Source organism: Phallusia mammillata, chromosome 6, assembly GCF_965637545.1.
Source record: "Phallusia mammillata chromosome 6, kaPhaMamm4.hap1.1, whole genome shotgun sequence".
NCBI classification, from domain to species: domain Eukaryota; kingdom Metazoa; phylum Chordata; class Ascidiacea; order Phlebobranchia; family Ascidiidae; genus Phallusia; species Phallusia mammillata.
In genome coordinates, this window is record NC_137257.1 from 20,325,235 (window position 1) to 20,353,021 (window position 27,787).

Sequence of the window (27,787 nt, forward strand, 5' to 3'; positions counted from 1 at the left end):
ATGGACTATTCTGTACAAAAAAAACTAAATTCGGACACTACATGAACATACTGGGCCATATCATGACAGTTAGGGGACATATCACAATACAGTGGTTGTTTAGGCTTAGTTAGAGTTTTGGCACACACCAAAAAAAAATTTCTCAGCTAGCAAGCTTTTCTTCTTCACAAACCTTCGAACTATTTCGGTCCAAATAAACTACTTTACCATCAAAAAAGGTTGGCCACCTAAACCAGCTAGAAATTGGGTATTGAGAGTTAAGTTCGCTTGGTGAATGACAACATAGTGACATAATTGCACTAAAACAACCACCAAGGAAGTGATGCAACGTTGAAACGTTCTGACGCAAAAAAGTGGCTGGCACAATTGGGGGATAATGGCTTAACGCCGTGTTAAGTAGCGATAACTCACAAGCAAGTAATTTGGTGCATTGTGAGTATAACACGACTGGGGGGACAACGTGGTTGGACCAGTTGAGGGGGACCTAGAAACTAACCACCCACGTTGAGGAAAGAGGGTGGGGTTCGACAGGAAAACAAACCATTGTAAGAAACCTACCTTCTTACACTAACGTTATCATCAACAAGTAAACAAAACAATTTGTAACTGTTGGTGGAACTAAACTTACCTACACACACTTCAAATGGCCTTTCTGCATATAAAAGTACAGATATTTGCCATACAACATGTAGTCACTCTTTTTAGAAATTTGGTTTATTTTGTGCAAAGCCAAGAAGCTGCAAGCCTTGTCTTGTATTTCAAACAAACACCTGCAAATTGCTCTCAACAAAAACAATGGCAGTATAGTTTGTTCCACGCAGATACTTTCATGTCAGAGAGGAGGATTTTAAGAAGTCGGGCATTACACTTTTCTTCTCACACATCTTTGGTAAGATTTTCCAGCCCAGCTGCCTTCATTGCTTGGATTAAATTTGAATAAGAGGCTTTTGATTTTTCAAAATCCTGCCATGTTACCAAAGTCTGGCGAGCCTAAAGAAATAGATTGTTAAGTTACTTAAAGAGACACAAAGAATTTTGGCTAAACATTAAATATTTGGTTAAACTTGGTAAAATTTTGGGATAATTGGATACATACAAAGCATTATACCAGAGGTAGTAGCAATGCACTACTTAGGTAAGAAGTGGAACAATGTAAAATAATAGTTTCATAAATGTAATTTACAAAACATAAACAACCTGAAGTACAGCATCTTCAGAGTCTTCCTCTATTTCCTTGATATCCTTGGCTGATATATTTAGGTGTGGAGCCAACTTTTTCCATTCTGCAGCTATTTTGGTGGCAAAGGTTGTAATGTCATCACTTGACAGGGTGTCCAATGCAGTAGCAGCTAAACATTAAAGTAACATCAGGAATGAGAACACATTACAAAACCAACACATATGTAATGGGTAACAAGTGTAAGAATTCTGACCAGGGATGGACCTAGCTGAACCAGAACCCGAGTACTCGGTACCGAGCATCACTGTTTTCAATGCTCGGTGCTCGGCTGGGCATTTGCATAAGCCGACCCGAGCATTAAATTTGCATATTTATGCCCTGCTAACATACGAAACTTGTGTGAAAAACGGTTTCCAAAAACTAACGAATGATTTTTTCAAAAGTATTAGATTGTGGAAAACTGTGTACTTCTAAGGCCTGTACAGCTTAATACACCGCTGGTGATGTAACGAACCTTGTAAAGTTAAAGCTAGCGTATAATTGGGAATGTTTGTGACGTCACAATGGCCGAGCACCGAGCATGACTGTGAGATGCTCGGTGCTTGACCAAATAGAACATTTGCAGTTTTAGCCCATCTATTGACAGAAGGTTTTTGTAAAAAAAAATTATATAGTATATAAAAGAACTCTTAGCATAAGAATGTCTATTCACCCTCAGCAGTCTCTCCAGTGGTGTCTGCAGCAACATCATCCTGGTTTTCGTCCATGAGATTGTCATCTGCACCAAGGGAGCCATCCTCGTCCAAAACCCCATCATCACCTTCAAACACAAATCCAACCCTTTACCTTTCATATTTTGTCCACTGCTATTAACTTGCAAGTGTTGCATGCTGAATTCAAACAGTTCTTGTTATGTCATAGTACACCATGCCCATTGAAGGCATTATACCAAATTAAGGCGGTCTCCCAAACATTCCTGTATGACAAGATCCCGGAAAGACTCCTGTTGTGGGTTCAAATCCCACCACAGACTAGATTTTTTCTAATCTACTTCTTGCCATACGAGAATGATTGTATGACAGGCTTGATTTGATATAGCGCTTTCAATGGGCCTAGCATACTATGATTTAGGGATGAGTATGCCATGATCACTGGTCTGCATGGATGCTTTAGGGCTGATCCCAGTATGAATGTATTCCTCTCAGTTTTTGTCATGTTGTGATGTTAAATTTTTACAGTGAAGAAAAAATTACCTTCATCATTCGGGTCCTTTACTGCTGAGTCATCTTCAAGAGCAAGGTCTGTTTTCTCGTTTTCCTGACTCAGCTCAACATTTCCTGCATCTTGTTTGGGTGTGGAAGGTGCACTGGTGACCTGTAAAATTTAAAGCAGAAAAGTTTGGAAAAAGGGCTAAAATAAATTCAATTTTTGGCCAATTCCCTATACCCTGCTGTATTAAAAGCAAAAACACAATTTTATATCGCTTTACATGACTCTGCACACAAATGGTATGATTTGAATGATAGACTTGTATATTTGCTGCTTTTTTAGTCAAACAAAAAAATAATTAAAAAACCCCTAATATCACTTCAAGCAAGATGATTATGTTTTCACCGTAAATTTTTGCATATGTATGGCCACTTATATGTGTGAACGCTCAATGCTTGGTTATAATACCACAAAATTTAGTGACTGTAAACATAGGATGTTCTTAACATAGTGCAATGGAGTATTTACAGTTTGGGCCTATTTTTTACCACAGTTAGTATATAAACGACCATTTTATTTATAAAAACCTAAGCTGGTCTCATACTTTGGTGGCATTTGAAGGAAATTCCTTTTCCAGTTTTTTCGTGATTGTTGTAAGATAGTCAGGAACTGTTTTAAATTGCATCAGAGGTGGCTGGCTCATAAAAAACAGTTGGCTTCTTTTAGACAACAGACGCAATGCTTTCCACTGAAAGTTTGAGTTTTTCACAAGCCTGCAAAACAATTCGTGCAGAGTAATGTACCAAGCAGAATTTTTGTTTGCATTTTTTGCAATTTTACTGTTTAGTTAGAATAAATTTTGCATAACAAGTAGGGATAGACCGACAACGGTTTTTCAAGGCCGATATCTATATTGATTATTACCGGTGTTTATAACCAACATTTAAAGCCCTTATTTTATTTCCAGTAAAATCCTACATATATAATATTTATTACAAATCCAATATAGTTCAAAATGCATATGTTAAGTTATTGTACGACAAACTAACAAAAATTTTGTTCAGGGGCCATGCTTTGTTATAGATAGAAACAAATATAACAAACATAACCGCATAAAAATAGAACTTAAAAAGGAACATCAGAGCATTAAAGCTTTTGAGGTTGATTTTCGGTATACTGATCAGCCAATGCTTAAGGCAAAGCCACGAAAATACAAAAATAACACAATTACAAACATGTTGTTTATCAGCTGTCCAATACAGATAACCTTATATATGTCCAATATCGGTGCCAACAATAGGTCTATTTCTATAACAAGTTCTCATAACCTTACTTGTATTGCTCTTCGATTTGATTTTTGGGGTCTTCTTGTTCGATACTTTCTGCAAAATAATCCTTAAGGGAAGGAACAAACTCTCTTTGAGAGGAGCGACAAGCATCTAAGTTGTTTGGGCAGAGATTCCACAGCCGTGTCAATTCAGGGCTTTTAGATAAAAATAGAAAACTTTTAAATCAACGGTAAAATAGACCGGAGTTAAATTTTTGGGGTAAAATGGTAAAAAAGCACAAGGAAATTTTGCATACTTGTAAATCAATCAAAACTATTTTCCATTTAAATATTTGGGGTTAAAATGGTAAAAAAGCAGAAATAAATTTCACAAAATTTGAAAATAATTTAAAAAACCTACTAGTTAAATATTTAGGGTAAATTGATAAAAAAGCAGAAGTAAATTCCACAAAATTAAAATTTGAATATGGATATAAACATCCTTCAGTTAACACAAGTGTCAAACTTTAATTGATTGATACAAAATTAAAAAAATTAAACAAATGTAAACATAAAATTTTATTTACACTGACCTTCCCATGCCAAGAGGTTTTCCCGCCACAAAGTCATCACCGATACTATTCACAGTTTCTTCGATTTTCCTCTTTTTAGCTGCCGGTGCCTGACTGCTTGCCTTGTCTGGAAGTTTCATGAAACTTGGGCAACTGTCATTTTTCCAAGCAATCCAGTAATCCTCACGATCCAGAATGTGCTAACAATACCAACAGTTTTAAATCAAACTTATACACAGAAAAATTGGCTATAAACAGTTAAACACATGTTAACCCTGCTATTACTAACACTTACTTATAAATACAGAGTATGTGTTTCAAAAGTGTATACCAGTGCTTTTCAACCGGGTGTATTGTACACCCCAGGATGTACCATAATTTTTAAAGGGTGTACCACTTTGATGGGGTGTACTGGGGTGTACCAGATACAAAATATAATATACCTATGACTAGGTATCACAATAGGCAGGTTTCAGCTTAACAGACATACTGGAGTGTACAGTATATGGCACAACATGCATATTAAGTGTACGTAGATTTTAAGCTACAAAACTCTATTTGTGACGTCATAGTTTAACATTTCACTTCATGATCGTTGTTAATGTTAGTTCTTTTTGAAGTAGAAAGTGGATTATGGCTTGTTGGTATTTTGCTCGTCATTATTTCTGTTAGGACCACAGAATCAGTGTGTTACAGGGTTGAATAATTTTTTCACTGGGGTGTACAAATTTTGAGTGAACGTCAAAAGGGTGTACCGCTTCAAAAAAGGTTGACAAGCACTGGTGTATACTAAGACAAATTCATACTGGGATGAGCCCTGAAGCGTTCATGCCGACCAGGGTTTATGGCATACTCATCAAATAATCATAGTATGCCAGTCACCAGGCCCATTGAAGGTGTTATACTGAATAAAGCTGTTTTCCCAAGGATTCTCATATGACTGACATGTGCAGCATCCAAGGTAGGTGATGGTGCTTGTGATTCAACTTTCGCGGTTTACTACTGAACCTGTGTAGCTGGAAAAAATCGAAAGACTCCTGTCGTGGGTTCGAATCCCACCGCAGGCTAGATTTTTCTAGTCCATGCTTAGCAATATAAAAATGCTTAAAATACTGGCTTGATTCGGCATAACACGTATAATGGGTCTGGCATTCTAAAAAATGTAAATAAAAAGAATAATGTCTATTTTACTCTACCTTAATATATTTAGAAAATTCCTTTCCATGTGGCGGCGTCTCATCAAGAATCTTATAAATTTTCTTAGTTATTTCATTAATCCAATTCTTTTGATTTTCCGACAAAATCATGTTGTTACTGTGAACACACAGAAAAAAATATAAACCAAAGATATAATTTAAGGTTGGTTTTTGCTGAGTTGTTCTAGGAGAAAACAGTGAACTTCAGCATTTACTTACCTCTTAAACTTTACAGTTGCACTTAAATATTGAAAAAGTATCAAAAACTGTGTAAGGATTTGTCTTCGAAACATGCTGTCATTAAGTTGAAGGTTGGTGAGTTTTTCTGATGTGAGAAATTTGGAAAAGTAAGTTCTGAAAAGAAACAAATTACATTTAATGACAACTTAAAACTACAAAACTTTTTTCACACATAAAGAGCCATCTTGTACTATTATAACTGGAAAGGTGGCTTTTCTATATATTTGTGTTTTGTATATTCTATATCCTATTTACTATTTCACTATACACAACATTTGTCCTACCGACATGATTGTTTTTGCAAGCAAGAGGTCCCATTATTACCACATTTTTACATGAACATAGGTACAGATTACTGTTTGAATAAAAAAAAAGTGTCTCTATAAACACTTGTTTCAGCCATAGTTAGCACATTTAAAAAAATTAACAAAAGTGCACAGAAAATAGGAACTTCTTAGTATCATTCTCTTACTTGGCTTGTTGGCCTGGGGTTGAGCCTCTTGATCCAGGAGTGTCTTCAAGCTTAAAACTTGAAAAGACTTTGAAAAGGCAATCAGCATGCTGAAACATAAAACATGATAGTGACACTTAAATGAGAACTACACCTTTTGGACAAAGCAAAATTGAAGTACACTCTTATTGCTTCAGACCAGTGTTAACTTTTTAATTTATGACGCACTAGCACACATTTTTTTGTTCGCAGTACTCTCTGCAGAGTGAACACATACAACAACATCATTGCTATATACTTGTAGTCAATGTGGAATCTCTGGCATGTTGGCTTTGAAGCTGTTACCTTTACAAACTTTTCCCAGAGATCTTTGTTGTAGCATTGCACAGGGTAACGAAACATATCTTGCAGGCTCCAGATGTCATTGTACAACTTGTAGTCAATAATTTCATTGCTAAATAAAGGTATATGTTGAACGTGGTTAATAATTTCACTTGGGTTGGTACTAAATACTAGTGATGTACCGAATCGGCAAAATTTCGATTCGGCCGAAACCGAATATTCGGCGGTTTTGCCGAATAAATTCGGCCGAATCAACCGAATCATTTATGACGTCAAGCGAAGTCGTACCCTACGTGTTTGATATGAAAACGTAAGTTTATTTAACAGCCAAGCAGCTGAAAATGGTTTTGTTTCTTCCTTATTTTTGTTCTGTGGTGTTTAACATTGCTTCAAGCATGATTGCCAACCCGACAATGAATTACTGATTTTTGTCTGTAGTGGGAAAAGCGATAACGTGTTAAACAATACAATGATTGAGGCGATTTTCGTTGGAACTAAGCAGAAAAGGCACGTTTGACGCTTTAAATGTGTCTTCGTAAAAGATTCGGTTTCGGCCGAATCGCAACAAATTATTCGGCCGAAACCGAATCTTTGCAAAAGAGGCCGATTCGGCCGAATAAATTCGGCAAACCGAATATTCGGTACATCTCTACTAAATACCACATGTTATCGCTTGGTATCGACATAGTATGCCACATGATTTGTGGAATATAAGATTGCAAGCCCCAACAAGCGTATATGAGACCTGATTGTAGTGTTATTTTAATTACAAACCCTCACCTTAACCCGAATAGCTTTTACCACCAGCGCCTTTGTAAGTCCGCAAAATTATATTTTTGGATGAAGTATATTTATGTCAATTAAAATGGCCTACCAAGTGATAACATGCGGTACCAAGTAGTATTTAGTCTTGTTACACATTGCGTAATGGCAAATGACACACTAAGAGTTTAATCATTTAACGAAAGTAGTCAGGATTAAAAAAAGAGAATAGCAAGGTATTTTGTACTTGTTGGTTGGTGGGTTTAAATCATTTTCCTCTGCATTGACGTCAATAGCATCCACATCCATAATTTCATCCTTGTCTGTGACTTCATCAACTTTTTCACTTTTAGCACCGTCAGCAGTTTTGTTGAATATGGTAATATTGTCAAGATTGAATTGACTCACCTAAAAAAATGTTAAAGACAAATATTAAAAGCAAGATATCTAGGGTTTAACCCAGCTTTGCTAAAATGTTGGTAATATATTTGTTGAAACCTTAATATATATTTGTTGAAAAAATACTCCACCAAAAATTAAACAAAAAAAAACTATTCACACTTTAGCAACTGGCCAGTGTAATCAACTGTTAATATGTAACCTTGGTTTATAAATAAATTTAGTTTTTTTAATACTGTTGACAAGCGATTATAATAATAAGTTTTGTGTTTATTGCATCCCCAACCAGAGCACTACTTATTGTCCTGTTACTATGTTTAAAGTAAGTTCTATTTAGTTCACTTCACAAACCAACAAACTAACCAGATTAAGAGCAGATTTTTCTGACAGCGGAAACAACCTGGCTAGGAAAAGTTGAATTCTTCCACAGAAAACTGTGTTTTGGGACTGGGAAAGCCTTCTCAAAAGATCATTGCACATTCGTAGCAGGTAGTTTTTACCTTTAAATAAAACATAAAAGTACATATTTTTGTTTGCAGATAAAAATTGCAGGTCAATGTATTGTATTTAACAACACAAAATAAATACTTGCAAGGTAACAAAAAAAAATACAACTTTAACATTAGATGTGTATAATGACTACATTTTATGATTTCTGTTTTTTGTTGTACATCTTGAGTAAATACTTCAGGCAATATCAAACCAACAGACTAATCCAACAGGAAATGTAAAAAAATAAACACATGAAATACCTGCTTGATAAAACAAACTGGATTTCCAGATTGAAACTCTATCCTCAATATATTGAAAAACTTTGTCGCACAGGTCAAGGGTATAGCAGTCCAGAACATCACCAAGTAATATGAATGGCATGCTTGGTGTGCAAAAACCTGTTAAATATTAACGTTATAGAAACAGACCGATATAGTTTTTTTTAGGTTGATAAAGATCATCAGTAATAGGCTGATAACCAATATTTTGTTTGCAGTAAAAGGCTTAAATTTGTACCTTTTTAATGACAAAAACTACTGTACGAAAAAGTAACAAAATATTGTTGTTTTAAAGTCATTCTACATCTTTGTAAACAAACATAATTGTGTAAAAACAGAACAAAAGCCACAGCGGAGCATCAAAACTTCGACATAGATTTGCCTTAAATTCAATCAGTGACTGCACAATGGTTAAGGTGAGACATGCCAAGAAAAATAACTTGTTTACAAAAGTGCTGTCTATCGGCTGTGCAATGACAAAACAGCCGATAAAATCACTGCCATATACATAATGTTTTGCATTTCATTAATGAGTAAAGTATTTACATTTTACAAACCTTGTTTTGCCACTGAAACAGATACTGTAATAATATTTAGAATATCTGCAACAGCTGTGGATGACTTGGCAACATTTTTCTTGCTGATTTTTTCTTGAAGTAGATCCCGGAGTGTTTGGTCCGAAACAGTTCGTTTCTCAGGGTCGGAACCGGTGTAGCTGCTGTACAGCTCGATAAACTGCGTCACTGTTTCAAAGTTTTTCTTCTTGATATCCGTTAGCAAAGTTTCCTGATGAAAAAATGATAAATTTGTAATTTATTCATTGAAATAACACTTTTTTTCTCAAAAAGGCACAACAAAACGTGTTCATCCAAGTTTAACTTAATTTTTAGGTCAAAACCACTTTTTATTAAGTAAAGCATTTAGTTAAGTTAACTTACTTTAAAGCTTTGTCTGGACTTCTCAAAAAGAAATTCTGTAGCCATGACAAATATTGTTTCAAAACGTTCGCCTGAAATATAGATTTTAACAATTACAACTTGAAGTATAAAACCTCCAAACAAGCAGGCCTTCTCAGTTAAGATGTGTGATCATTTTTGGATATCCAATCATCGTTTCTTAACCTTTAAATCCGAACTCAAAATAGTAAAACACATTTCTGTAAATTTCAATTTTCAATGCCGGGCTCAATTACCAAAAGGGAAATTCCCAATCCGGATAAATAAGTTTTTTACGGAGGTTACCGGTAAACAATATTTAATTTAGTCCATTGGTAGTATAATGCAAAAATTACAGCTGCGTGTTCCCAAAAAATAAATTCTTAGTATATTACTCCGATTATCTGCCTAGCGTTGATTTCCAACAAAAAACATTTGTGCACCGGCAACGAATGTTCTCTGGCCTAAATTTCTTGATATGTGCAAATGGGCAAACCCAATTTCAGACTTACAATTCAGTTGTTTTTTAATCAATTTAACGTTACTGAATACCTTTAATTTTAAACTATTAGAAGATTTCGCTTTGTACCATTTCCCCTCTTTATTTGGCTTTTAATTAAGGTATACATTTGCGAAATTGTTGATACTCTGGTTGTTGTGGGAGCCACCGACGATGGACACAGAATTAAATGCTATTATATTGGCTCTGATCTACCTTTGCAAAACGTTATCGCCTTTTCAAAATAATAGTCCCAAAACAATCTTTCGTGTGTTTTCGTTGCGCTGTGACGTGCTTGCGTTTCATTCTTGTTTATCGTGCACTGCACTAGTCGTCTAATACCACTTTTTGTTAACGCTCGGCGTGCTTTTGCCAAACACGTGACTTGTCAAACTGTGGTTCGACTGGACAGCCAAACGCTTTATTGATTTATTCCATGTCTGCATCAATAAAAAAGCATGGATTTGGCCTTACAACTTGATGACAAAAGTCATTTTTGGTGATAAATATATTCCTTTGGTAGTTGAGAAACGAAACCACAATGATCAGGGACGAAACTACACTAAATTAAAGTTTGTCAATGTACAGCTTTAAAAATTTGGGAGTGGCCAAAGGGGCCATGGCTACGCCACTGCGACCTGTATAGGACGTCGAGACGTCGGAATAAAATTACATTTGCCAGAAGAGCTCCACAAACTTTCACGTTTTCGTTCCGCTTGATCAGACATGTGTGAAAGACTTTTTTACTTTCGCCACTTGTTTACTTTCCGAATTAGCTGCGTTGGTTTAGTTGTGTTTATGTGGAAATGAGTGCGTTTTTGCCTTGCTTTGTATAGAATGTGTAACTCAGACTTAAGAATAGAACCAAAACAACAGTACTATGTAGTAGTTATAAACAAAAATGTGTGTTTCAAAATGCTGTTGCTGTCAAATGTTATAAAATTTAATTTCTGTTTTCATGATAATGCAAAGCGTTGTACAGCGTGGCTCACAAACATGTTGTTGTTGATGTTTTTTTATAGAAAGAGGGCATAACTTTGTTTTCTGCAGCAAGTTTTCATAGTTGAACAGTCGAACATTGTGCTGCAGAATGTCTGAAATCAGGTACTTACATTTCTCATACTGTTTATTTATGTTGAATAAAATGGTAAAATATACAAAACATGGATAATTTCTGTAAATCAGTTTTGTTTAATTTGGTTTATGTGTTTTCAGAATGGATTCAGATGAAATTTTAATTGATATTTCAACGGAGGTATCAGAAAATAATAAACCAAAGTCTTCCCTTCCAACTGACATGACATCTTCCTCGGATGCACTGCACCAAATCTATGGAAATACAACAGTTCCTCCACAGGCTAATTCCACAGCATCAAGCAGTGAACCAGAAACAAGGTTCATTATAGTGCAATAAATTACACCATAAAAATTATGTACTAAATTGAGCTCTATGCTGTATTGTCAGAATACCATATATGTGCAAACAAGTCTTAATGCACTAGTATACATGTGGGGAGCATGCAATAATTCTAGCATGATGTTTTATTTAAAGTAAGGAAACTTTGCCTAGGAATGCTAGTTTATACTTTCTCAATTTAACAAACACACACCCGTAATTAGTGTTATAATCTAGACTCCAATTCTGTTATTTCAGCAAAAATATTCTGGGATTGGGACGTAGCAAAAAACCTCAAATCCTGGTATTTTGGGAGATCGGGTATTTCTGGGGGTCCCTACCCTACTCGCAACATAACAAAAAAACATAAAAACAATAAGTAAATGATCCCCACTTGTTTTACAGTGATGGGTGTTTTTTGTGCTGTGGTAGTTGTTGGGAACAAGAAAATGAAGGATTACCAACAAGAAGACAGCAATGCACATACGGTAAATCCTATTAAAAACATTACCAAGATATTACAAAAAAAAGCTATGAAAAATTTGATCAATAAGAAATAATTTGGTGTGGATTACTGAAATAATTACTTATTGAATATGTAATGCGGTTGTTAGTACAGTAGTGGTTGTTTTGTGTTTTAGGTGCACGACCACTCAGAAAGGTGTTATCAAACGGATACTGGTACCTTTATGTCCTAATTACAACATTTCTTCTTATTCTCATGATGCTTGCTGAGTTACTGCTTGACCTGGGTGTACTTAATGGTAGGTATTAATTTCTTTCACCAAACATAGTTTAAAACACAAGGTTTAAGGCTCTGGAATTCTTTTTGATACATTGCCATTTGCCGTATTAAGAGGTCTCGCTAAAAATAAGAGGTTTCAACATGTGCTTAGATCCAAGCAGTCAGCAAAGCACAGTCAATAACTCACCAGATGTTGCAGCTACTGAGAAACAACCTCTTTCTTCTACCTCATTTGCATTGCATTGGACAGTCTTATCATTTTTGAGCTTGTTTTTTATTGAGGTATGTACTAATATGTTGACTAATGTTTTGACCCTGAAGGTAAACATTTTAACTCAAGTTAGTTTAAGGTTTTGTCCAGGTTTGTCACTCAACTTAATGTAAGACTTAAGTTAAGTCACACCACAGATTGAATGCTGGTAACAGACTAAATTTTTTGTGAGTGGATACTTTAGTGCAAAATTATTTTTTGTGGGGTATTCCCAAGCAGTTTGACTTGTTTCAATTGATCTGACTATAATCTATTCCTGTCTAAGGCTTGACCAAATACAGGTCAATAATATAGTATTAAAACTTTTTGTAAGTTTTTATTGGTTGTACGATACCATTGTTGAATTAGTTGTATAATTCCTGCACGTTTTTAGGTTATACTGCGAGTGTATGCATGGAAAACACATCTGGCAAGAAGCATAGTTGCTGTAAGTTACTTTTAATTGTTTTACGCAACAAATCTATATAAAAAATTACATTATTTTTTTTTTCTTTGATGATATTTGAACAATATGTGAATCATAGTGTTATTTAATATTGTAAAAATAAATATGATAGTAGATACAAATGGGAAGGAATTTATCATCATGACTTCCTACAGAGGCCTCAGGCCAATTTTGTTGTATGGTTTATGCTCAATTGTTGTCAACTATTTTACTTTCGGCTTTGTCATAAACCTATTTTTGTGACTGACATCAACTTCAAGCGCTCTGTATGAGTTTTGTTTATTTTTATCATAAACACCTTTGATTGTTACATGTTTTTGAATAATTTTGTTTGGGGTGTTACACAAGTTTCAGATAAATAAAGTTGTGATAATGAAAATTTTTAAGTTATTCAAAACAGTTTTATTTTTTACTAGAAACCGTTCAAATTTCCAAATGAATTTGAAATTTTGCATATGATATATTTACTTCTTAAGCTGTGCACTGAATACTTTTGACACTATTTCACACATTTACTTTAATCTAAGTCCTATAAAATGTAAACTGAGGATGGCATGAGCATTTGCCGAAACGTTTGAACAATAAAGCAAGTCGCTTTTTACGTCTATTTGGGCCGTTATTTTCACCATTAAACTTATGAACAGATCCATACATAGTGTTCCAATGTAAACCATATTTTGAAAAATTGTCCTAAATCTATTTTCAAAAAGAAATTTTTAATGTTTTGCCCAATAATGCCACTTAAAATAATAAAAGATGCCTTCATGAGTGCAATATTTTTAGTATAGTAGTGACTGCCTGGTATCGAATAAATGCTGATAAAATTGTTTGCATGTGGTTTCAGGTTATTGATAGTGCAGTGGTAACAATGGCACTTGCATGTCATCTTGCTGCAACACTTGCTGCTGGTTACCAAACACCATTCGATGCAATTTCTCTTATTATCGTCTTCAGGTTTATACGAATGTACAGTTTAGTGCAATGTAAGTATTGTTTCTTGTAGCTGTCCAATTTGTTTGGGCATGTGTTGGTCTTATCTTCGGGACCGAGTTGATATCATAGGGCACTTTAAAGCATGAGAAAAAAGTTAACAAACGGAGTTAGTGGCAGATTAATTTGGTACCAAATGAACTGGGTAACTGTTTTTGAAACTGTTTTTTTCATGCTTAGAAGGCCTTTCCAAACTTTGTAAGAGCAAATGTTGGTATCATTTAATTGTGTGGTTTTCAATGGCTCATGATATTTTGATACAATTTTAATTGTAAAACAGAAAAGCTTCCTGAAAAATGCTTGTTTACTTCCCATTTATCCCAAACTATAAAGCTATTTCATTATCACCCAGACAGCACTTAGCAGTGAGCTGACAAACAATGTATAACGTCATAAACAAACACAACTTTTATTACATAAATACAAGTTGTCATAAAATTATTGTTACGCAACAGCTTAAAGCAGTTGATAAAATACCCAATTTTAAACGATCGTTGCATAATTTAGCATCTATATTGGGGAGGAAGGAATATATTTTAAACTGTTAAGGAAGAAATTCTTTGAAAAAGGTTGGGCTTAAACTTTGAAATGAAATAGAAGTTAAAACTAGTTTGTTTTGTTACAAAAACATGTTACCCATAGTTTGGGATACAGTGCCTTATACCAGTGGTTCCCAACCTATGGGTCGCGACCCAAAGTTGGGTCGCCTGAACATTCTGTTGGGTCGCTTGTTTTAGTGACAATTACAGCATCTACTTTTTGACGCCTCGTAGCGTTACTTTTATATAACCCAGGGCTTTAAATTGTTGCCCAATAACAACTTGTCGTGATAATGGTTAAAACTGTTTGTGACGTCATAAAGTGATGTGTTAGATCACAGTAGAGCGTTGTCTGGCTAATGATGCCTCTTTAGCTCCAAGTTCGGAATAAATGGAAATGTTTGGTCGTAAAAAAACAGCGTTTATTCGTTATAAGGTTACTGGCGTAGTAATTTTCAAAAAGCTTTCCCAACTTACAAACAAAAATACAACTAAAATAGCATGTCCATGGGTCGCGAGAAACCACAAAACTAAATTTTGGTAAGTATTTGGGTCACGTTAAAAAAAGGTGGGGAACCACTGCCTTATACTATATGACCAAATGTTTGTTAGGTGGTTGCAAAAGCCAACATATTTGCACACCATTAAACAAACTGTGTGGTCGCGATTCGAAAAGCTGTGTTTGTTTTTTCAGATTACGTTTCTGTAACTAAGCGTGGTTACAAGTCAAAGTTGGAAAAAGCTGAAAGCTGCCAAGCCGAAATGCAAATTCTCAACCAAAGATTAACACGGCAAATTCTAGACAAAGATGTAAGTTGAAATTATTAATATTACCAGTTTGACTAGTTTCAAAGAAGAGAATTGTCAGGTTATAGATATAATTGCTACCAAGGTAACGATTTAAGGCTTGAAATGTGAGAAAGGCATTAAAACATTGTAACTGATTATAAACACCTAAAATTATGTTCACATATTGACATCTACTGTTACAACTGATTAAAAAGGCCGAGAAGTACATTTATGTACAGCAGTGATTCTCAAACTGTGTGCCGCGAAATATTTCCTATTTTAAAGTGTAAACATTCCCTGGTGTTTTAGGACTTCATGATGAAATATTGGTGTACATGACAACGTTTCAAAGCTCATATTTTTGTTATTGGTAATGAAAAGCATTCTTACCCACCAGAATAAAGTTAAAAGTTAACATTCTCTGAACAACTTTTGTTTTCTTTACCTGTGAAGTGTGCCACGGAAGAAAATTTTAGTTCGTCAATGCACCGCATGCTTAAAAAGTTTGAAAACCACTGATGTACAGTCACCCATATTGCAACTGATCAAAAAGATATATGCTTCATGCATGACCATACATGCCACCAGGCAATGTTCTCACTGGGATAAAGCTGTAACCTTTTTAGTCCCACTGTGAAGGGTGACGACTATAGTCTGTCACCATAGGTCTTGCTAGTTGGTTTTGCTACTCTCCCACCAAACATGTATGGTAGTTTATGTGGTTGTATGTTTTCCAACGATAGTAAGTCCATGTCTTTACTGTTTGGGTATAAAGTTACATATGTACCCATGTTCATATTTTGTACATCAGAAAAATGCATTTAGTTCAGTGTTTTGGTTGTCAACAGTATGTAGAAAATGATGTCAATTGTTTAAACTGTGTCTAATGCAATTAGTTTACACTTGAATATCTCATTTAAAAGATATGTGTTTAATTAGCATTTATTAGTTAAATATGTTAATTGGTCTCTCCCATTGATTAAAAGTGCATAACATCTCTAACATACTCATCTAAATACAATTAAAATTTTGAAATGCTGGGTACATTGTCAAACACAACGCATGTAAACTGGTCTATCTATAAATACTTCTCTGTTTATTTCCAGTTTGAAATTAAACAGCTTCATGCCCATCTTGGCTCTGATTCTGGTGAATTTGACGCTGAATTGCAGCGAGCAATGTCCAAAGCTCATGGACCAAGTGGAAATAAAAGCTCTTTCCAATCTGATATGGAAAAAGCCCTTGCTCTGAGTAAACAGGCATATGAGGAGGTATTTTTTTTGTTTCATCTATAAAGAGATATTGGTAACGTTTTTGGCTGGTTTTAACTTAAAATACCTATTGGTAATTTTTGATTGGTCAGCTTTTAAAAAAAGGTACCAGAAACTTTTTTGGTTGGTTTCATCTTAAAAACTGTATTGGTAATTTTTATTTTGTCATTTTTATTTAAAACAAAGCTGAATCAGAAACTTTTTTGTTAGTTGGTTTTATTTTGAAAGCTATTGGTAATTTTTATTAGTCAGTTTTACTTTTAAGAACTATATTGATAGCTGTTATCCCAAAACTGTATTGGTCACTATAATTGGTCAGTTCCTTACTTCGGGCGCATGCAGTTTTCATCTATGAGGCACATTAACATACTAAAGTACAAACAATAGTTTCAATCAAAAGCAGTACTAACACATTAACATACTAAAGCACAAACAATAGTTTCAATCAAACGCAGTACTGAGCTCATTACAATGACTAAAAAACATAATTGATGTTAACTATTTTATTTTCTTATACAGGAGAACGGGGTCCCGGCTGGGTTTGTCAATCCCAGTTTTCAGTCCACGCCTGAACGACTTAGAACAAGAGACAGTCTTCCGAGCATTGTAGTTCACCATAGAGAGAACTCAATTCGAAGGTTGGTGATTTTTAGTTTTCAAACTTGCTTTATTTGTAACTATGCGTTGTCTCATATTGTATGCCGATATTTATACAGAAGGGATGTTTCTTTTTGTTTTATAATTTACAATATTGTTACCTCAAATTTAGACCTAAATGTATTCAAGTCTTTTTAGCAATACAATGATGGAAAAAGGAACAATAATGATGGCATGAGTATTTACCAACAGTTTAAGGTGTAAGCATAAAACATGTCAATTTTTATGTCATTCATTATATTTCTTTCGGCTTTGAACAGATTTGTGTATAGTTTTCATATGTGTTCATAATTAAACATAGTTTTACTGAGAACTGACCGATTTTAACCTAGGGCCAAACAGTATTTTAGATTATTTAAATATTTTTGCACTAAACTAGAAGCATTTATAAGTGCCAAAATTATCACAAGGCTAAAAAGTAGGGCTGTTGACAAAGCACCTTAACAACAGCATTTTCATGTAACACAAGCCAAGCTTCTTTCTCACACAGCAACACCCCATTAAATCTGATGGTATGATTATTTATGCCACTTTCTTACTCTGAATGACTGAGAGTTAATGACCCAAATGAATCCTGGTCTGTCCTCTGCTTTTCTCTGAATTCTGGCAACACACATTCAGTCTTTACCTGATCAGCTTTTTACTATTCGTTTAATGTCTGGTTTAAACAGGATTTTTTGAGTATTTCTGTGTTTTTAGTTTTGTACTGAATTAGATTTGATTTTTTTTTAACTTTTTTTGTTTAGGGCTAAAGTAGATGAACCTTCCACCAGTCACACACCATTGGACGACTTCTTGACGTCACAACGTGCTGACGTCAGTAGCGCTTCTACGTCACATGTCAACGTCATCACTCACGGTGCGTTGAACAACAAAATTTTGAAATTTAAATTTGTTTCTTAAGTAATCGTTTAAATTCAAATTTAGGACAACTTCACTCAGAAGGCGACGTGACGTCACCTGGCGACATGACGTCACTGCTAAACACTTCCAGCGCTCCTAGCGTCCGAACGTGGACCGTAGGTTACTGTCTTTTGCAGGATGGTGTTCCACCTGTGGGCACCGACCTCACGGATGACGTCAAAGCGATTGACGTCACGTCCAGCGAAAGTGACGAGGGCATAGGGAGCGTGACGTCATCACGGTTGACGGATTTTGTTGGCACCCACTCGCGTAAGTTGGATTGCTGTTGTCAAAATTGCTATGTGCCCAAACAAAGAACTTTCAGTTTGCACAAATACGATTGGCAGTTACGTAAGAGTCCCGTGACACCGTGAAAGGTTATTGTCAGTCAGCTGATGGTGGTCGTGACTGCTATACTGTATGCCATATTATACGGTTATGTGGTTTATCTGTTCCATTAAGCGCCACGGGCTGTTTACAAAGATAAAGGCACGCGTGTGTATAGTTCTAATTATAATCACCAACCTTAATGTAAGACTCTAGAAGACATGGGTGTAAAACTACGTTTACTCTAAGCCAGTGGTTCTCAACCTTTTTCGACGAAATCAACTTGAGAGGTTATATTCCCATACCTAAAGTCTCTATTCACGATCCTCATGTACAAATTTAAAGTAAATTACTCCCCCTTTCCTCACAAATTTTTACCTTGCGACGAATTCCTTCCGATTGGGAACCACTGCCATATATCAAGGTCTAAAAAACTATTTTTCCATTATGGGTTGTACTTTGTTTGTTTTTTTGTCGAACATCGGTTGTTTCTTTTTGGGGCCAAGGACTTTGCTTTAGGTAGGGTTTATTTTTTACAGCTGATAGTAAGGTAAACGAAAATGTTTATCATATTCTTTCCTAATTGGCCTATTCATTTACCCACAATCCACAGAAAAATTAAAAAAATCTTGTTATGTTTCAATTTTGCACACAACTTGAAAACTGTCATTACGTCACAGCCTCATATGACCTTGGCACATGAGAGGACAAAGATTAACCGATCTAGCCTCGGGGCTATTAAAAATGACAGGCCTTAACATAAAGCCAACTGTCATAGCGGGATATACTTTAAAACAGAGTTGTAAGTCGGACCGGGTTGGGTTCGGGCTTAGGTTTCTTATAAAAACGGGCTTGATACAGGCCTGACATTACCCTTTGTGTCAGTATGTTTTGGATACATTAAACTAGCTAAGTAGCCAGTTACTAGACCTGACCTCAAGTCAAACAGCCCTAAAACGCGTTATTTAAGACCAATTGTCCATTATTGTCTATCATGTTTGTTGTCTTGTGCTTTCCAGAGGCTTCAATATATGGACCTTTCAATCAAACTTTAGGGCCTAAACGGGCTTTTGAAAACGATTTGGATTCGGACGGGTTTCGGGCTTGTACTTTCGGGTTCGGGCCTAAATTTCAGACCCCTTTACAACTCTACTTCACAAGCAAGCGACACAGTACAAAAGACCTAAATGACGCTACTGCCCGAAGGCAAAGTGATGTAATTGATCGTAGAAAATTTTACCACATTGTGGAACAAATTACCTACATTTTAAGTGCTTGTTTGTTGCCCTACACTTAAAAAGGTGGCTTTCTAGCACTTATGACGTCATAACCGCAATCCACTTTGCACGTTTTGTGACGTAATGCGCCTGAGAGTGTCGTTTTGAGTTGTAAACTTGGTATTACTGTATTATTAGTTTTCACTTTATAAAATATTTTCTCTATAATAGTCTGAAACAGTGGTTCCCAACCTTTTTTGATAATTCCCCCCCTTAACAATTCAAAACGTTTTTGTTCCTCCCAATAAACTACATAGCAGATGCTAAACCTTACAAAGATAATTAAAATCGGGTCTTTTGTCAACTTCACAGGTTATATTCCCAAAGCTGAAAAGTCTATCTATAAACCACATGTGCATATTAAAGGAAATTTCACTGGCTTAATTCAACTGGTTGGAAACCACTGGTCTAAAACTTGTTCATTTGAAAGAGCAAGTATAAGTAGTGGGTTTAAAAGCATTACTTTATTCTACTATAATAGTGAAAACGTATTTTGGACTAGTACATTTCTTAGATTACAAGCAAATTCATGTTTTTTTTTAGATTTAAAGTTTTTTTATCGTATGTTTTAAGACATGATTCATAGCTGGGGTCTTTGCCTAAAACCATGATCCAACCACATTTACTGACTTGATAACAAATACTAGGACCAAACCACCACTTGACATATTGACCACACTCAAGTTTTAAACAGCTCTTCAGTTGAATAACTTCCAATAGATCAAAAGGCAGCCAACACAATGTCACTTCACGCATGTGTGCGTTCAGATGGGCCACATAACTACCAAGTGGTTCCGTTTGCTTTCAGGCCCAGTGATACGATACACTGACGTTTTTTGCTTTATCCTGTTACAGGTAAATTTTAAAAGTGACATTTTTGAGGTCCTGTGCAGAGTTTTAAACGGGTCTGAAATTGGAGCCCGAACCCGACACGAACCCAAAAGTACAATTCCAAAACCCGAGCCGAACCCGAATCGTTTTTGAGAGGCCCGTTTAGGCCCGACAGTTTGATTGACAGGTCTATACATTGAAGCCTCTGGAAAGACCAAGACAACAAACACAATAGACAATTGGTCTTGAACAAGGCGTTTTAGGGCTATTGGACATTAGGTCAGGTCCAGCAAACGGCCACTTAGCTTTTTTTCTGTGGTTAATCGCTTAGCTTAAATAGTTTAAAGGTTAAATATGGCGCCTTGCTGGACTGAAACACTAAGTTTGAACCACTAATCAATAAAACAAACGCATTCAAAACCCTGAAATAATTCACTTCTCTGTGACATCGTGAAGTTTTGCAAATCGATTTTGGGATCATTCCCAATTCTTTGCAGTTTCCATAAAGTTTTTCTCCTCTCTTACAATATACAAATGGCTTGCAGCCTTTACCACAGATAGGCCAAATACAGTTAGCATGGTTAGAAGGACCTGTATATATATCCAGTGGTCTGTACTTTTTTGCATACTAATCACTGTTACTTTAAGTGAACAACTACCAGTAAAATTTGCCAATAACTCCAGCCACATTGTTAACACTCCGCTAAAAAAGTTTAGCGGGGCGTTGAAGCTTTATTGAAAGTTTGAATATATTTGTGGCTACGTGTCCTTTATTCAATAGGCCGCATTTGACAAATGTATATTTCGCTACGAAAGCATTGCAACCGTCTAGAAAAAAGGGTTTAGACATATAGAAAATGCTCAGTACTTCCTCAAGCGCACCCGGTGCATAACTGAAAAATCTTTTTTATATCCTTTGCGTGTGTTTTTTGTTGAAATTTACAAATTTTACCGTGTAAATAGCGTCTCCACGCCTATGGCCTCTATATAATCATTAATATGTTGATTTGAGTCTTAAAAAGTAAACCATCGCCATATTACGGTTAGCAAACACTAAAACCGCCAAACTTAAGGTTAGCAGCTTGGGTTTCCTTAAGTGCTATTGGTGACATTTTAAACACTTGACATTCCTGTTATATTGTAATCGGCCTCTTTAAATCACAATGGTTCGTGTCGCATGTGGGTGCGATGTCAATTGCTTTTGCTTCCTACCGCAGTACAATTACTACGCCTACCATGTATGTTGTCAAGTATCCCTAAATTTGTGGCGTACAAACTTCAAGTAAATATCACTTGAAGAGTTGTAAGTAGGGTTGGATTTAGAGGACTGAACCCGATGGTACAAGCCCGAAACCCGCCCCCAGACTGATGTATTTTAAACCTTGGTTAATCCGGACCCGTTTGAACCAACCAAATTTGTCCAGCTATGGCGAAGACCTGGATTAACCGATTTCGATTAGTTAAAGTCTTACCACATTACAAATCATGTGTGCCTCAAGTTTTGTCTGAATTAGGCGAAGTTCAGGATTAACCGAATCTGGTTTAACCAAGGTTTACTGTGTTTATGAAACCAAATCTCAAGCAGGCTCATAAGTAGATGAAAATGCAGCAAAAATTATGCGAAGTGTGAAGTCGGGCCCGAATCAAGCTTTTGTTCAAAACCCAAGCCCGAATCCGACCCTAAAAGCCCGGCCCGAACTCTGGCCTACTTAAAGTAAAAAATAAAACTGACCACTTATTTGTTGCTTATATAAGCCGCAAAGCCATAATACAGTATCGAATTTTGTCTTGTTTATCTTCAAATAAACTCAATACGCCTTTAAAAGTCGATAGGTTTGGCCGGGATTGCGTATGCGTAATCTATGCTGATAAAACCTAGCTTCTATAAATCCCCGGTTTATTTATATCTCTCGGTGGGATTCAAATTTTTCTCAGTCGGTTCTATCACAAAAGTAATATTTCTGTTACAAAAAAGTCAATTGACAGTAACCAGTAATGCTAACCGGTTCGCTGATCTTATAAAATATCGAGAGACAGTTCTTTAGAACCGGTGCGAACCGGCTGAATCCCACCACTGCTTATATCTCATGTTTATCCTTGCGAATACAGCGGTTGTGGCCATCGTGGTGACTTCTGATTGTCAATTTTTGGATAATTGTGTAAATATACCATAGTTGGGTAATATAAGGCACAGCATGTCTACACTGCTTACTTTATACTTATTAGTACAACTATAGCACTATTCAGTGTTGTAACAGACGGAAAGAAAAACGGTGCTGTTTTAACAACCCCAGATCCATGCCAATTGACATGTTGATATGATACAAAAAACACATTTTTTTCTTTTTTCCGTTAATATGGTTTTCAAATTCTGTAACAAAACGGTAACAAATGACAACAATATATAGTTTTGCACTTTGCAGTGTTTATGTTGATTTACACAAATACTGCTGCAAATTGCACCGAAAAAAAAACTATGTTGCAAAAAACGCGTCCTGTATCAATTTGAGCAAAATTGAAAAAGATGATTTTTTAGGTACTGACACTTCGGTTTCCGGAGCAACAGAGGTCGGCTGTTCTTCAGATCCTGAATCCACACATACTGATGACGAGAAAGTTACTACGTCAAAACCTGTGACGTCATCGTCTTTCAAAATCCAGGTGCGGACGTTCAGCGACCAAAGGCATACTCATATATACACAGGGTTGCCATCGACATGGACCCCAATTTTCAAAAAATTATCGACATGGACCCCAATTTTAAATTGTTTTTTTTAACAAATCTTTACATTTATACGAGCCATGACATATCACATGCCGTACTTTTGTCATACTTTTGCTAAAAACAATCTGTTCCAGCAACTTCTTGTTCGTAAAAAACGTGCATCTCACGGCTGATCAGGTCTAGGTTTGCTTTTACATTTTGACGAAACAGTATTTGACTTGTAATTCTTAAAAATGAGACAAAATAAGGACGCAAGTCAAAAAGAAGAACATTTCTTAGAAATAAGGACAATACATTCTTCAAAGACATTGTCTTCAAAATAAGGACAAATCTCAGAAATAAGGACGGTATGGCCACCCTGTATATAAACCATAGTACGCCAGGCCCACTGGAGTCATTATACTGAATCTGATTAAAACAAGTTTACTTTTCTGACCATAAAGGTCACCTAGTTTGACCTAATGTAACCCTGCTCTCCGTGTGTGTTAATCATCTAATTGGCCGATAAATGTAACGTGTTTTTTTACTTTGCAGGAAGAAGCAAGCAAATTATAAAATTGATTTATTAGCAAAACACAAAACCAAGATGTATTTCGAGGGGAAATTGCGAAATCTGTTTACGCAATGGTGACGTCACACTTCCGGTGCCCTTGCATTTGTGACGTCATGGGAGCAATGAGCCCCGCTTATGTTTGAAGCTTGTATAATTCTGATGCAAGATGTTTTGTTCATTTTTGTTTGTTCAAATTCGTCAGTATTATTGTTTACATCCAAAATGTTTTTGATTAGCCGTTACACTACCTAGCGTAAGATTATTCAAAGATTTTCGTGTACTGCCATCTCCGGTATTCTCAAGGTTGCTGGTGGCCTCAAGACTTTGGTTTTAGCGATTTGTTGCATTTAACACAAAATCTTATCGTCACTGCATCGAAAATGAAGAAGCAAGTCACCCAATACTTATTTTCTGTCCATTTCCTTTTACACAGCAGTGTAATTTACCCCGTTTTGTTGCTGACAAGTATGCATTTTAATAGCCTGCCCTCAATTACACCACTACAACAAGACGCCGATCTACAAAATCTGTAATTTTCATTGGCCGGATTGAGTTCATGTACAGTCAAACAGTGCACGAAGTTTTTCAGTCCCTTTTGTTCAATAGGTAATTATGGGTCCCCTTCCCTGAAGGGGACACATATTGTTTTTGTCCGTATTTTTTTTTTCTTTTTTCTATCTAACGCTGGTTTGTAACGCTCGTTTGGTCAAGAAAGAGTGCTTTAAATTTATTGAAATTTGGACATATGTTAGATATTAATCCAAACTTGGTCCACCTGAAGTTTGACCCCAAATTACCCAGCGGTTCACCCACAGCCCCCCGAAACGTAAAATTTTTAACGCTCGTTTGGTAAAGAAAGAGTGCTTTAAATTTATTGAAATTCGGACATATGTTAGATATTAATCCAAACTTGGTCCACCTGAAGTTTGACCCCAAATTACCTAGCGGTTCAGCCACAGGCCCCCGAAACGTAAATTTTTAACGCTGGTTTTTATCGCTCATGTGGTAAAGAAAGAGTGCTTCTAATTTATTTAAATTTGGACACATGTTAGTTATTAATCTGAACTTGATCCTCCAGAAGTTTGACCCCGATTGACCCAGCGGTTCACCCACAAGCCCCTGAAACGTAAATGTGTCTAACGTTCGTTTGGTCAAGAAAGACACTGTAGGCAGAAGTCCCAAGAGAGTAACTCACTGGTTTACGATAGCAGGAGGGCTCAGCTTGACGTCGGACAGACGTTTTACGAGACGTCGTTTCGGTGATTAGAAATCAGCTGTTTTGCACAGCAATGCTATTTCGTTTTATTAAGTTATCACTCACATTTTCAGTTTTGGCAAAGGTTTCATACCTATGACGTGATTTAAACCTAATAAGCGTGCTTCGGTTTCGTATATGTCAAGCAAAACTTTGTTAATAAAAATAAAGATGAAAAAATAAACTTGACATTTTTGCAAGATAAATGTTTTTTCAAAAGCTCGTTGTCAGGTTGGCCGCCGCATGACCACGGGTTACTTAAGGTCAACTAGTAGGTATCACTAACACAATTCAGAACTTTCTTTCTTCATAACGTAGCGTTTTTGCAATCGATTTAGGAATCAATACTCAAGGCATGTATAAAATAGATTAAAAGGTGTTGTTGAACACCAAGGACTGCGTGCTATTGAAAACGGTGTCTAAAGGTCAAACAGTCGTTTGGCGTGTGCACCCTGAGAGGTTACTACAGGTCAATGGTACTCGTTTTGCGAAACAAAGTTAAATGAAAAACAATTTGTTATGTATACACTTGTAGCAAATTGCTTTTTAATTTAAAGTGTCTGTAACACAACTGTTACAGCTTTCTAGAAAAAAAATGTGTTTAAAACCTGACCTTGGACCACAATATCTGGGTCAAAGCAAGAGAATCAATTGAAATTATTATTTTTTGTTCTTTTTTAAAGTTTTTGTAATTATATGACAATAATAGTGCAAAAAGAATATGAACAAATTTTTTTTTATTGTTGGGTTAATGCATTCTAAAAATTTGTCCTTAAAAATCTAAAAATCACCGCAACATTTGTTTACCGTAAATCCGTACAAACACGCGTGTGGGGACCCATTCGTTTTTGTTTACAAAAACAATCATATGTGTAGATCAAATGATGTGTAGTAAATTGGTAAATATCGTATAGAATATATAAAATGGTAGTATATCAGAAAGCCACCATTCTAGTTATACAGTCTATTAAACCAGAGACATTTTTGTTGTAAGTCTAAGACACTCATTGTTTATTGCTCGTTCAATCGAACTTGATCTGTTTGGTTTAGAGTTCTATACGGACCAACTTTTGGACACCAGAACATTTTTTCATACAGCCAAATTAGGTTCGAAAGCAATGTTTACAGAATGAGTCACTTAGGGAAACAACTGCACATTGATCTAATCCAGGGGTCGGCAACCTTTTTTGCACTGCGGACCGTTTTGAAACTAAAATTTTATCGCGGACCGGTCTTTAAAAAACAACAGATTTTTATGGGTCCCCTTCCCTGAAGGGGACACATATTGATTTTACTCGAATTGTTTTTGTTTTTTTCTTTTGTTTTCTTCCCAAAGTTTGTCCGACTCGTTTTTCCATCAAATGTATGATGGATTTGGCTGAAATTTACACAGATGGTAGATATAGGTATGTAGATGTGCATCCCACTTTGTTTTTGTTGATAACCCCAGTATTTACCCCGCTAGCCCCCCAAAATGGGTGAGTTTTTAAACAGTGTCAGAATTGGGTGAAATTTGGATTTCTTGAAAAGTATGCCGTTTATAGGTGTCGATTGTTGTGTTCAACCCTGTAGTCCTAACATTTACCCCACAATCCCCTAAAGTGTAAAACATATTTGTATGTTACTGGGCACCACAAACGAAAGATTTCTTTGGCGCAATAGTCTTACAAGGGCAAGCAGTTGTATGTTGCTCGTTGGTGGGTTGCTTGGTGGTCGTTTTTGCGCCATGGCAGTTAGGGGCTTGTTAACAGCCCTATGACGTTAGAAACATTAACGGTTGTTGCTCAAAACACCTCTAGTGGTCGAAATTTTAAACATTGGCGGATTGGGCTGAAATTTTGCAGTACTATTGATTGAGTCATTGTGTTTTTTATGTATTTTTTAATTTGTGTGTCGAACCCAATTAGTTACCCTACTAGCCCCCCAAAATGGGTCAGTTTTTTAAAACGTTAAATAGGACATACTTCAAACAATATCTGGGGTGAATCTAATTTTATAGTTTGTATTCTACATAGCATTATTATTTAAGCCCAGTGCCGATCACTGTGTTTTACCTTACAACACCCGACTTTCTTATGGTTATCTCTTGAATTGCATTATTTTCAACTTTGCATGTGTGGGGACCCATGAGTTTTTGCCTGTAGAAACGACTAAAGTTATAAAAGACGGTGACTAATATGGGACCCAATACAAAATAATTATAGTGTATATAAGCCACCCTTCTAGTTAATAATGAAAACGCTTAAATTAGTTTATCATCCCCAGGATACATGGACAAAATGTTTTATAGCATTCGACCTAAAAAATCCTCACGGACCGATGCCGGACCGCTAACCGGCGGTTGCCGACCACTGATCTAGTCAATGAACGGCTGTCTGCAACTAATCAATACATAACCACGGGTCTAATTCGGTCTTTGTTTTCACCTTGTTTCACGGAAACTACTTGAAAGGTTACTACCGAAAGTAGGGAATCCCTTTGATTAGTTGCAAACAACAACGGTCGTTTTCAAATCTCCGCCAAAAAAAGGTTGTTTCCGCCCGGGCTCGAACCGGGGACCTTTCGCGTGTTAGGCGAACGTGATAACCACTACACTACGGAAACTACATGGAAAGCTTCGGTTAATCGCCATCCAGTAGTTTGACGCTTGCCTTACCAAATCTCGTTGTTTTCAACAAAAATTAAGAACAGAACTAATTTTGAGTAGCAAGTTCATCCTAATCGTTTACTTGTGGTGAACTATAAAGTTCTTGGGTAAATGCAACCAAGTTCTAAATGTGATCAAATTACAGAAATTATGATTGTTAAACATGAGGCCTGATGTCGACAGTAGAAGTTAGAAACAGTACCAGTGGTTCTCAACTTTTCAACCTGTGGTACGCCGGAACTTTTCAGGTAGTACGCTAAATATAACTTAACTGAACCTACTAAATATCCTTGGTGTTGGGCAAAACTCGTGTCTTGGACATGAAATTGTTAACCTTGCTAGTT

The 27,787-nt window shown here is 36.0% G+C and overlaps 2 protein-coding genes and 1 non-coding gene across 4 annotated transcripts; 1 reads left to right on the forward strand and 2 right to left on the reverse strand.

Annotated features, from left to right (window-relative positions):
• Positions 1-696: 696 nt before the first annotated feature.
• Positions 697-10,012, reverse strand: LOC145232474 (THO complex subunit 1-like). 2 transcript variants are annotated; one of them, XM_080097100.1, is made up of 17 exons: positions 9,876-10,012; positions 9,327-9,397; positions 8,946-9,174; positions 8,371-8,508; positions 7,982-8,118; positions 7,467-7,627; positions 6,461-6,569; positions 6,137-6,225; positions 5,644-5,778; positions 5,425-5,542; positions 4,250-4,428; positions 3,723-3,872; positions 2,994-3,162; positions 2,434-2,554; positions 1,893-2,000; positions 1,198-1,349; positions 697-990 (listed from the first exon to the last, which is right to left on the reverse strand). In XM_080097100.1, the coding sequence occupies exons 2-17, from the start codon at positions 9,369-9,371 to the stop codon at positions 877-879; spliced, it is 2,154 nt and encodes a 717-aa protein (XP_079953226.1). In that variant the 5' UTR covers positions 9,372-9,397; positions 9,876-10,012; the 3' UTR covers positions 697-876. The 2 variants fall into 2 exon arrangements, with proteins under 2 accessions (XP_079953226.1, XP_079953227.1); XM_080097101.1 differs by lacking the exon at positions 9,876-10,012 and adding an exon at positions 9,454-9,672 and having other exon boundaries at positions 9,327-9,395.
• An 812-nt stretch (positions 10,013-10,824) lies between these two features.
• On the forward strand, positions 10,825-24,067 carry LOC145233076 (uncharacterized). The gene is made up of 14 exons (XM_080097735.1): positions 10,825-10,926; positions 11,038-11,217; positions 11,624-11,706; positions 11,860-11,982; positions 12,115-12,245; positions 12,608-12,661; positions 13,524-13,662; positions 14,903-15,018; positions 16,104-16,268; positions 16,788-16,906; positions 17,672-17,784; positions 17,853-18,098; positions 22,800-22,924; positions 23,523-24,067. The coding sequence occupies exons 1-14, from the start codon at positions 10,913-10,915 to the stop codon at positions 23,541-23,543; spliced, it is 1,629 nt and encodes a 542-aa protein (XP_079953861.1). The 5' UTR covers positions 10,825-10,912; the 3' UTR covers positions 23,544-24,067.
• A 3,260-nt stretch (positions 24,068-27,327) lies between these two features.
• Positions 27,328-27,400, reverse strand: Trnav-aac (transfer RNA valine (anticodon AAC)). Its single transcript has one exon. It is a non-coding gene; the product is annotated as a tRNA-Val (tRNA).
• Positions 27,401-27,787: the final 387 nt, after the last annotated feature.

Coding starts and splice junctions, on each gene's coding strand:
- LOC145232474 (XM_080097100.1), bottom strand. CDS start 9,371: ATGGCTACAGAATTTCTTTTTGAGAAGTCCAGACAAAGCTTTAAA. Junction 8,509..8,945: donor TGTTTCAGTGGCAAAACAAG/GTTTGTAAAATG, acceptor AATATTTAACAG/GTTTTTGCACACCAAGCATG. Junction 2,001..2,433: donor AAAGGACCCGAATGATGAAG/GTAATTTTTTCT, acceptor TTGTGTTTGAAG/GTGATGATGGGGTTTTGGAC.
- LOC145233076 (XM_080097735.1), top strand. Junction 12,662..13,523: donor TGGCAAGAAGCATAGTTGCT/GTAAGTTACTTT, acceptor ATGTGGTTTCAG/GTTATTGATAGTGCAGTGGT. Junction 16,269..16,787: donor GTAAACAGGCATATGAGGAG/GTATTTTTTTTG, acceptor TTTCTTATACAG/GAGAACGGGGTCCCGGCTGG.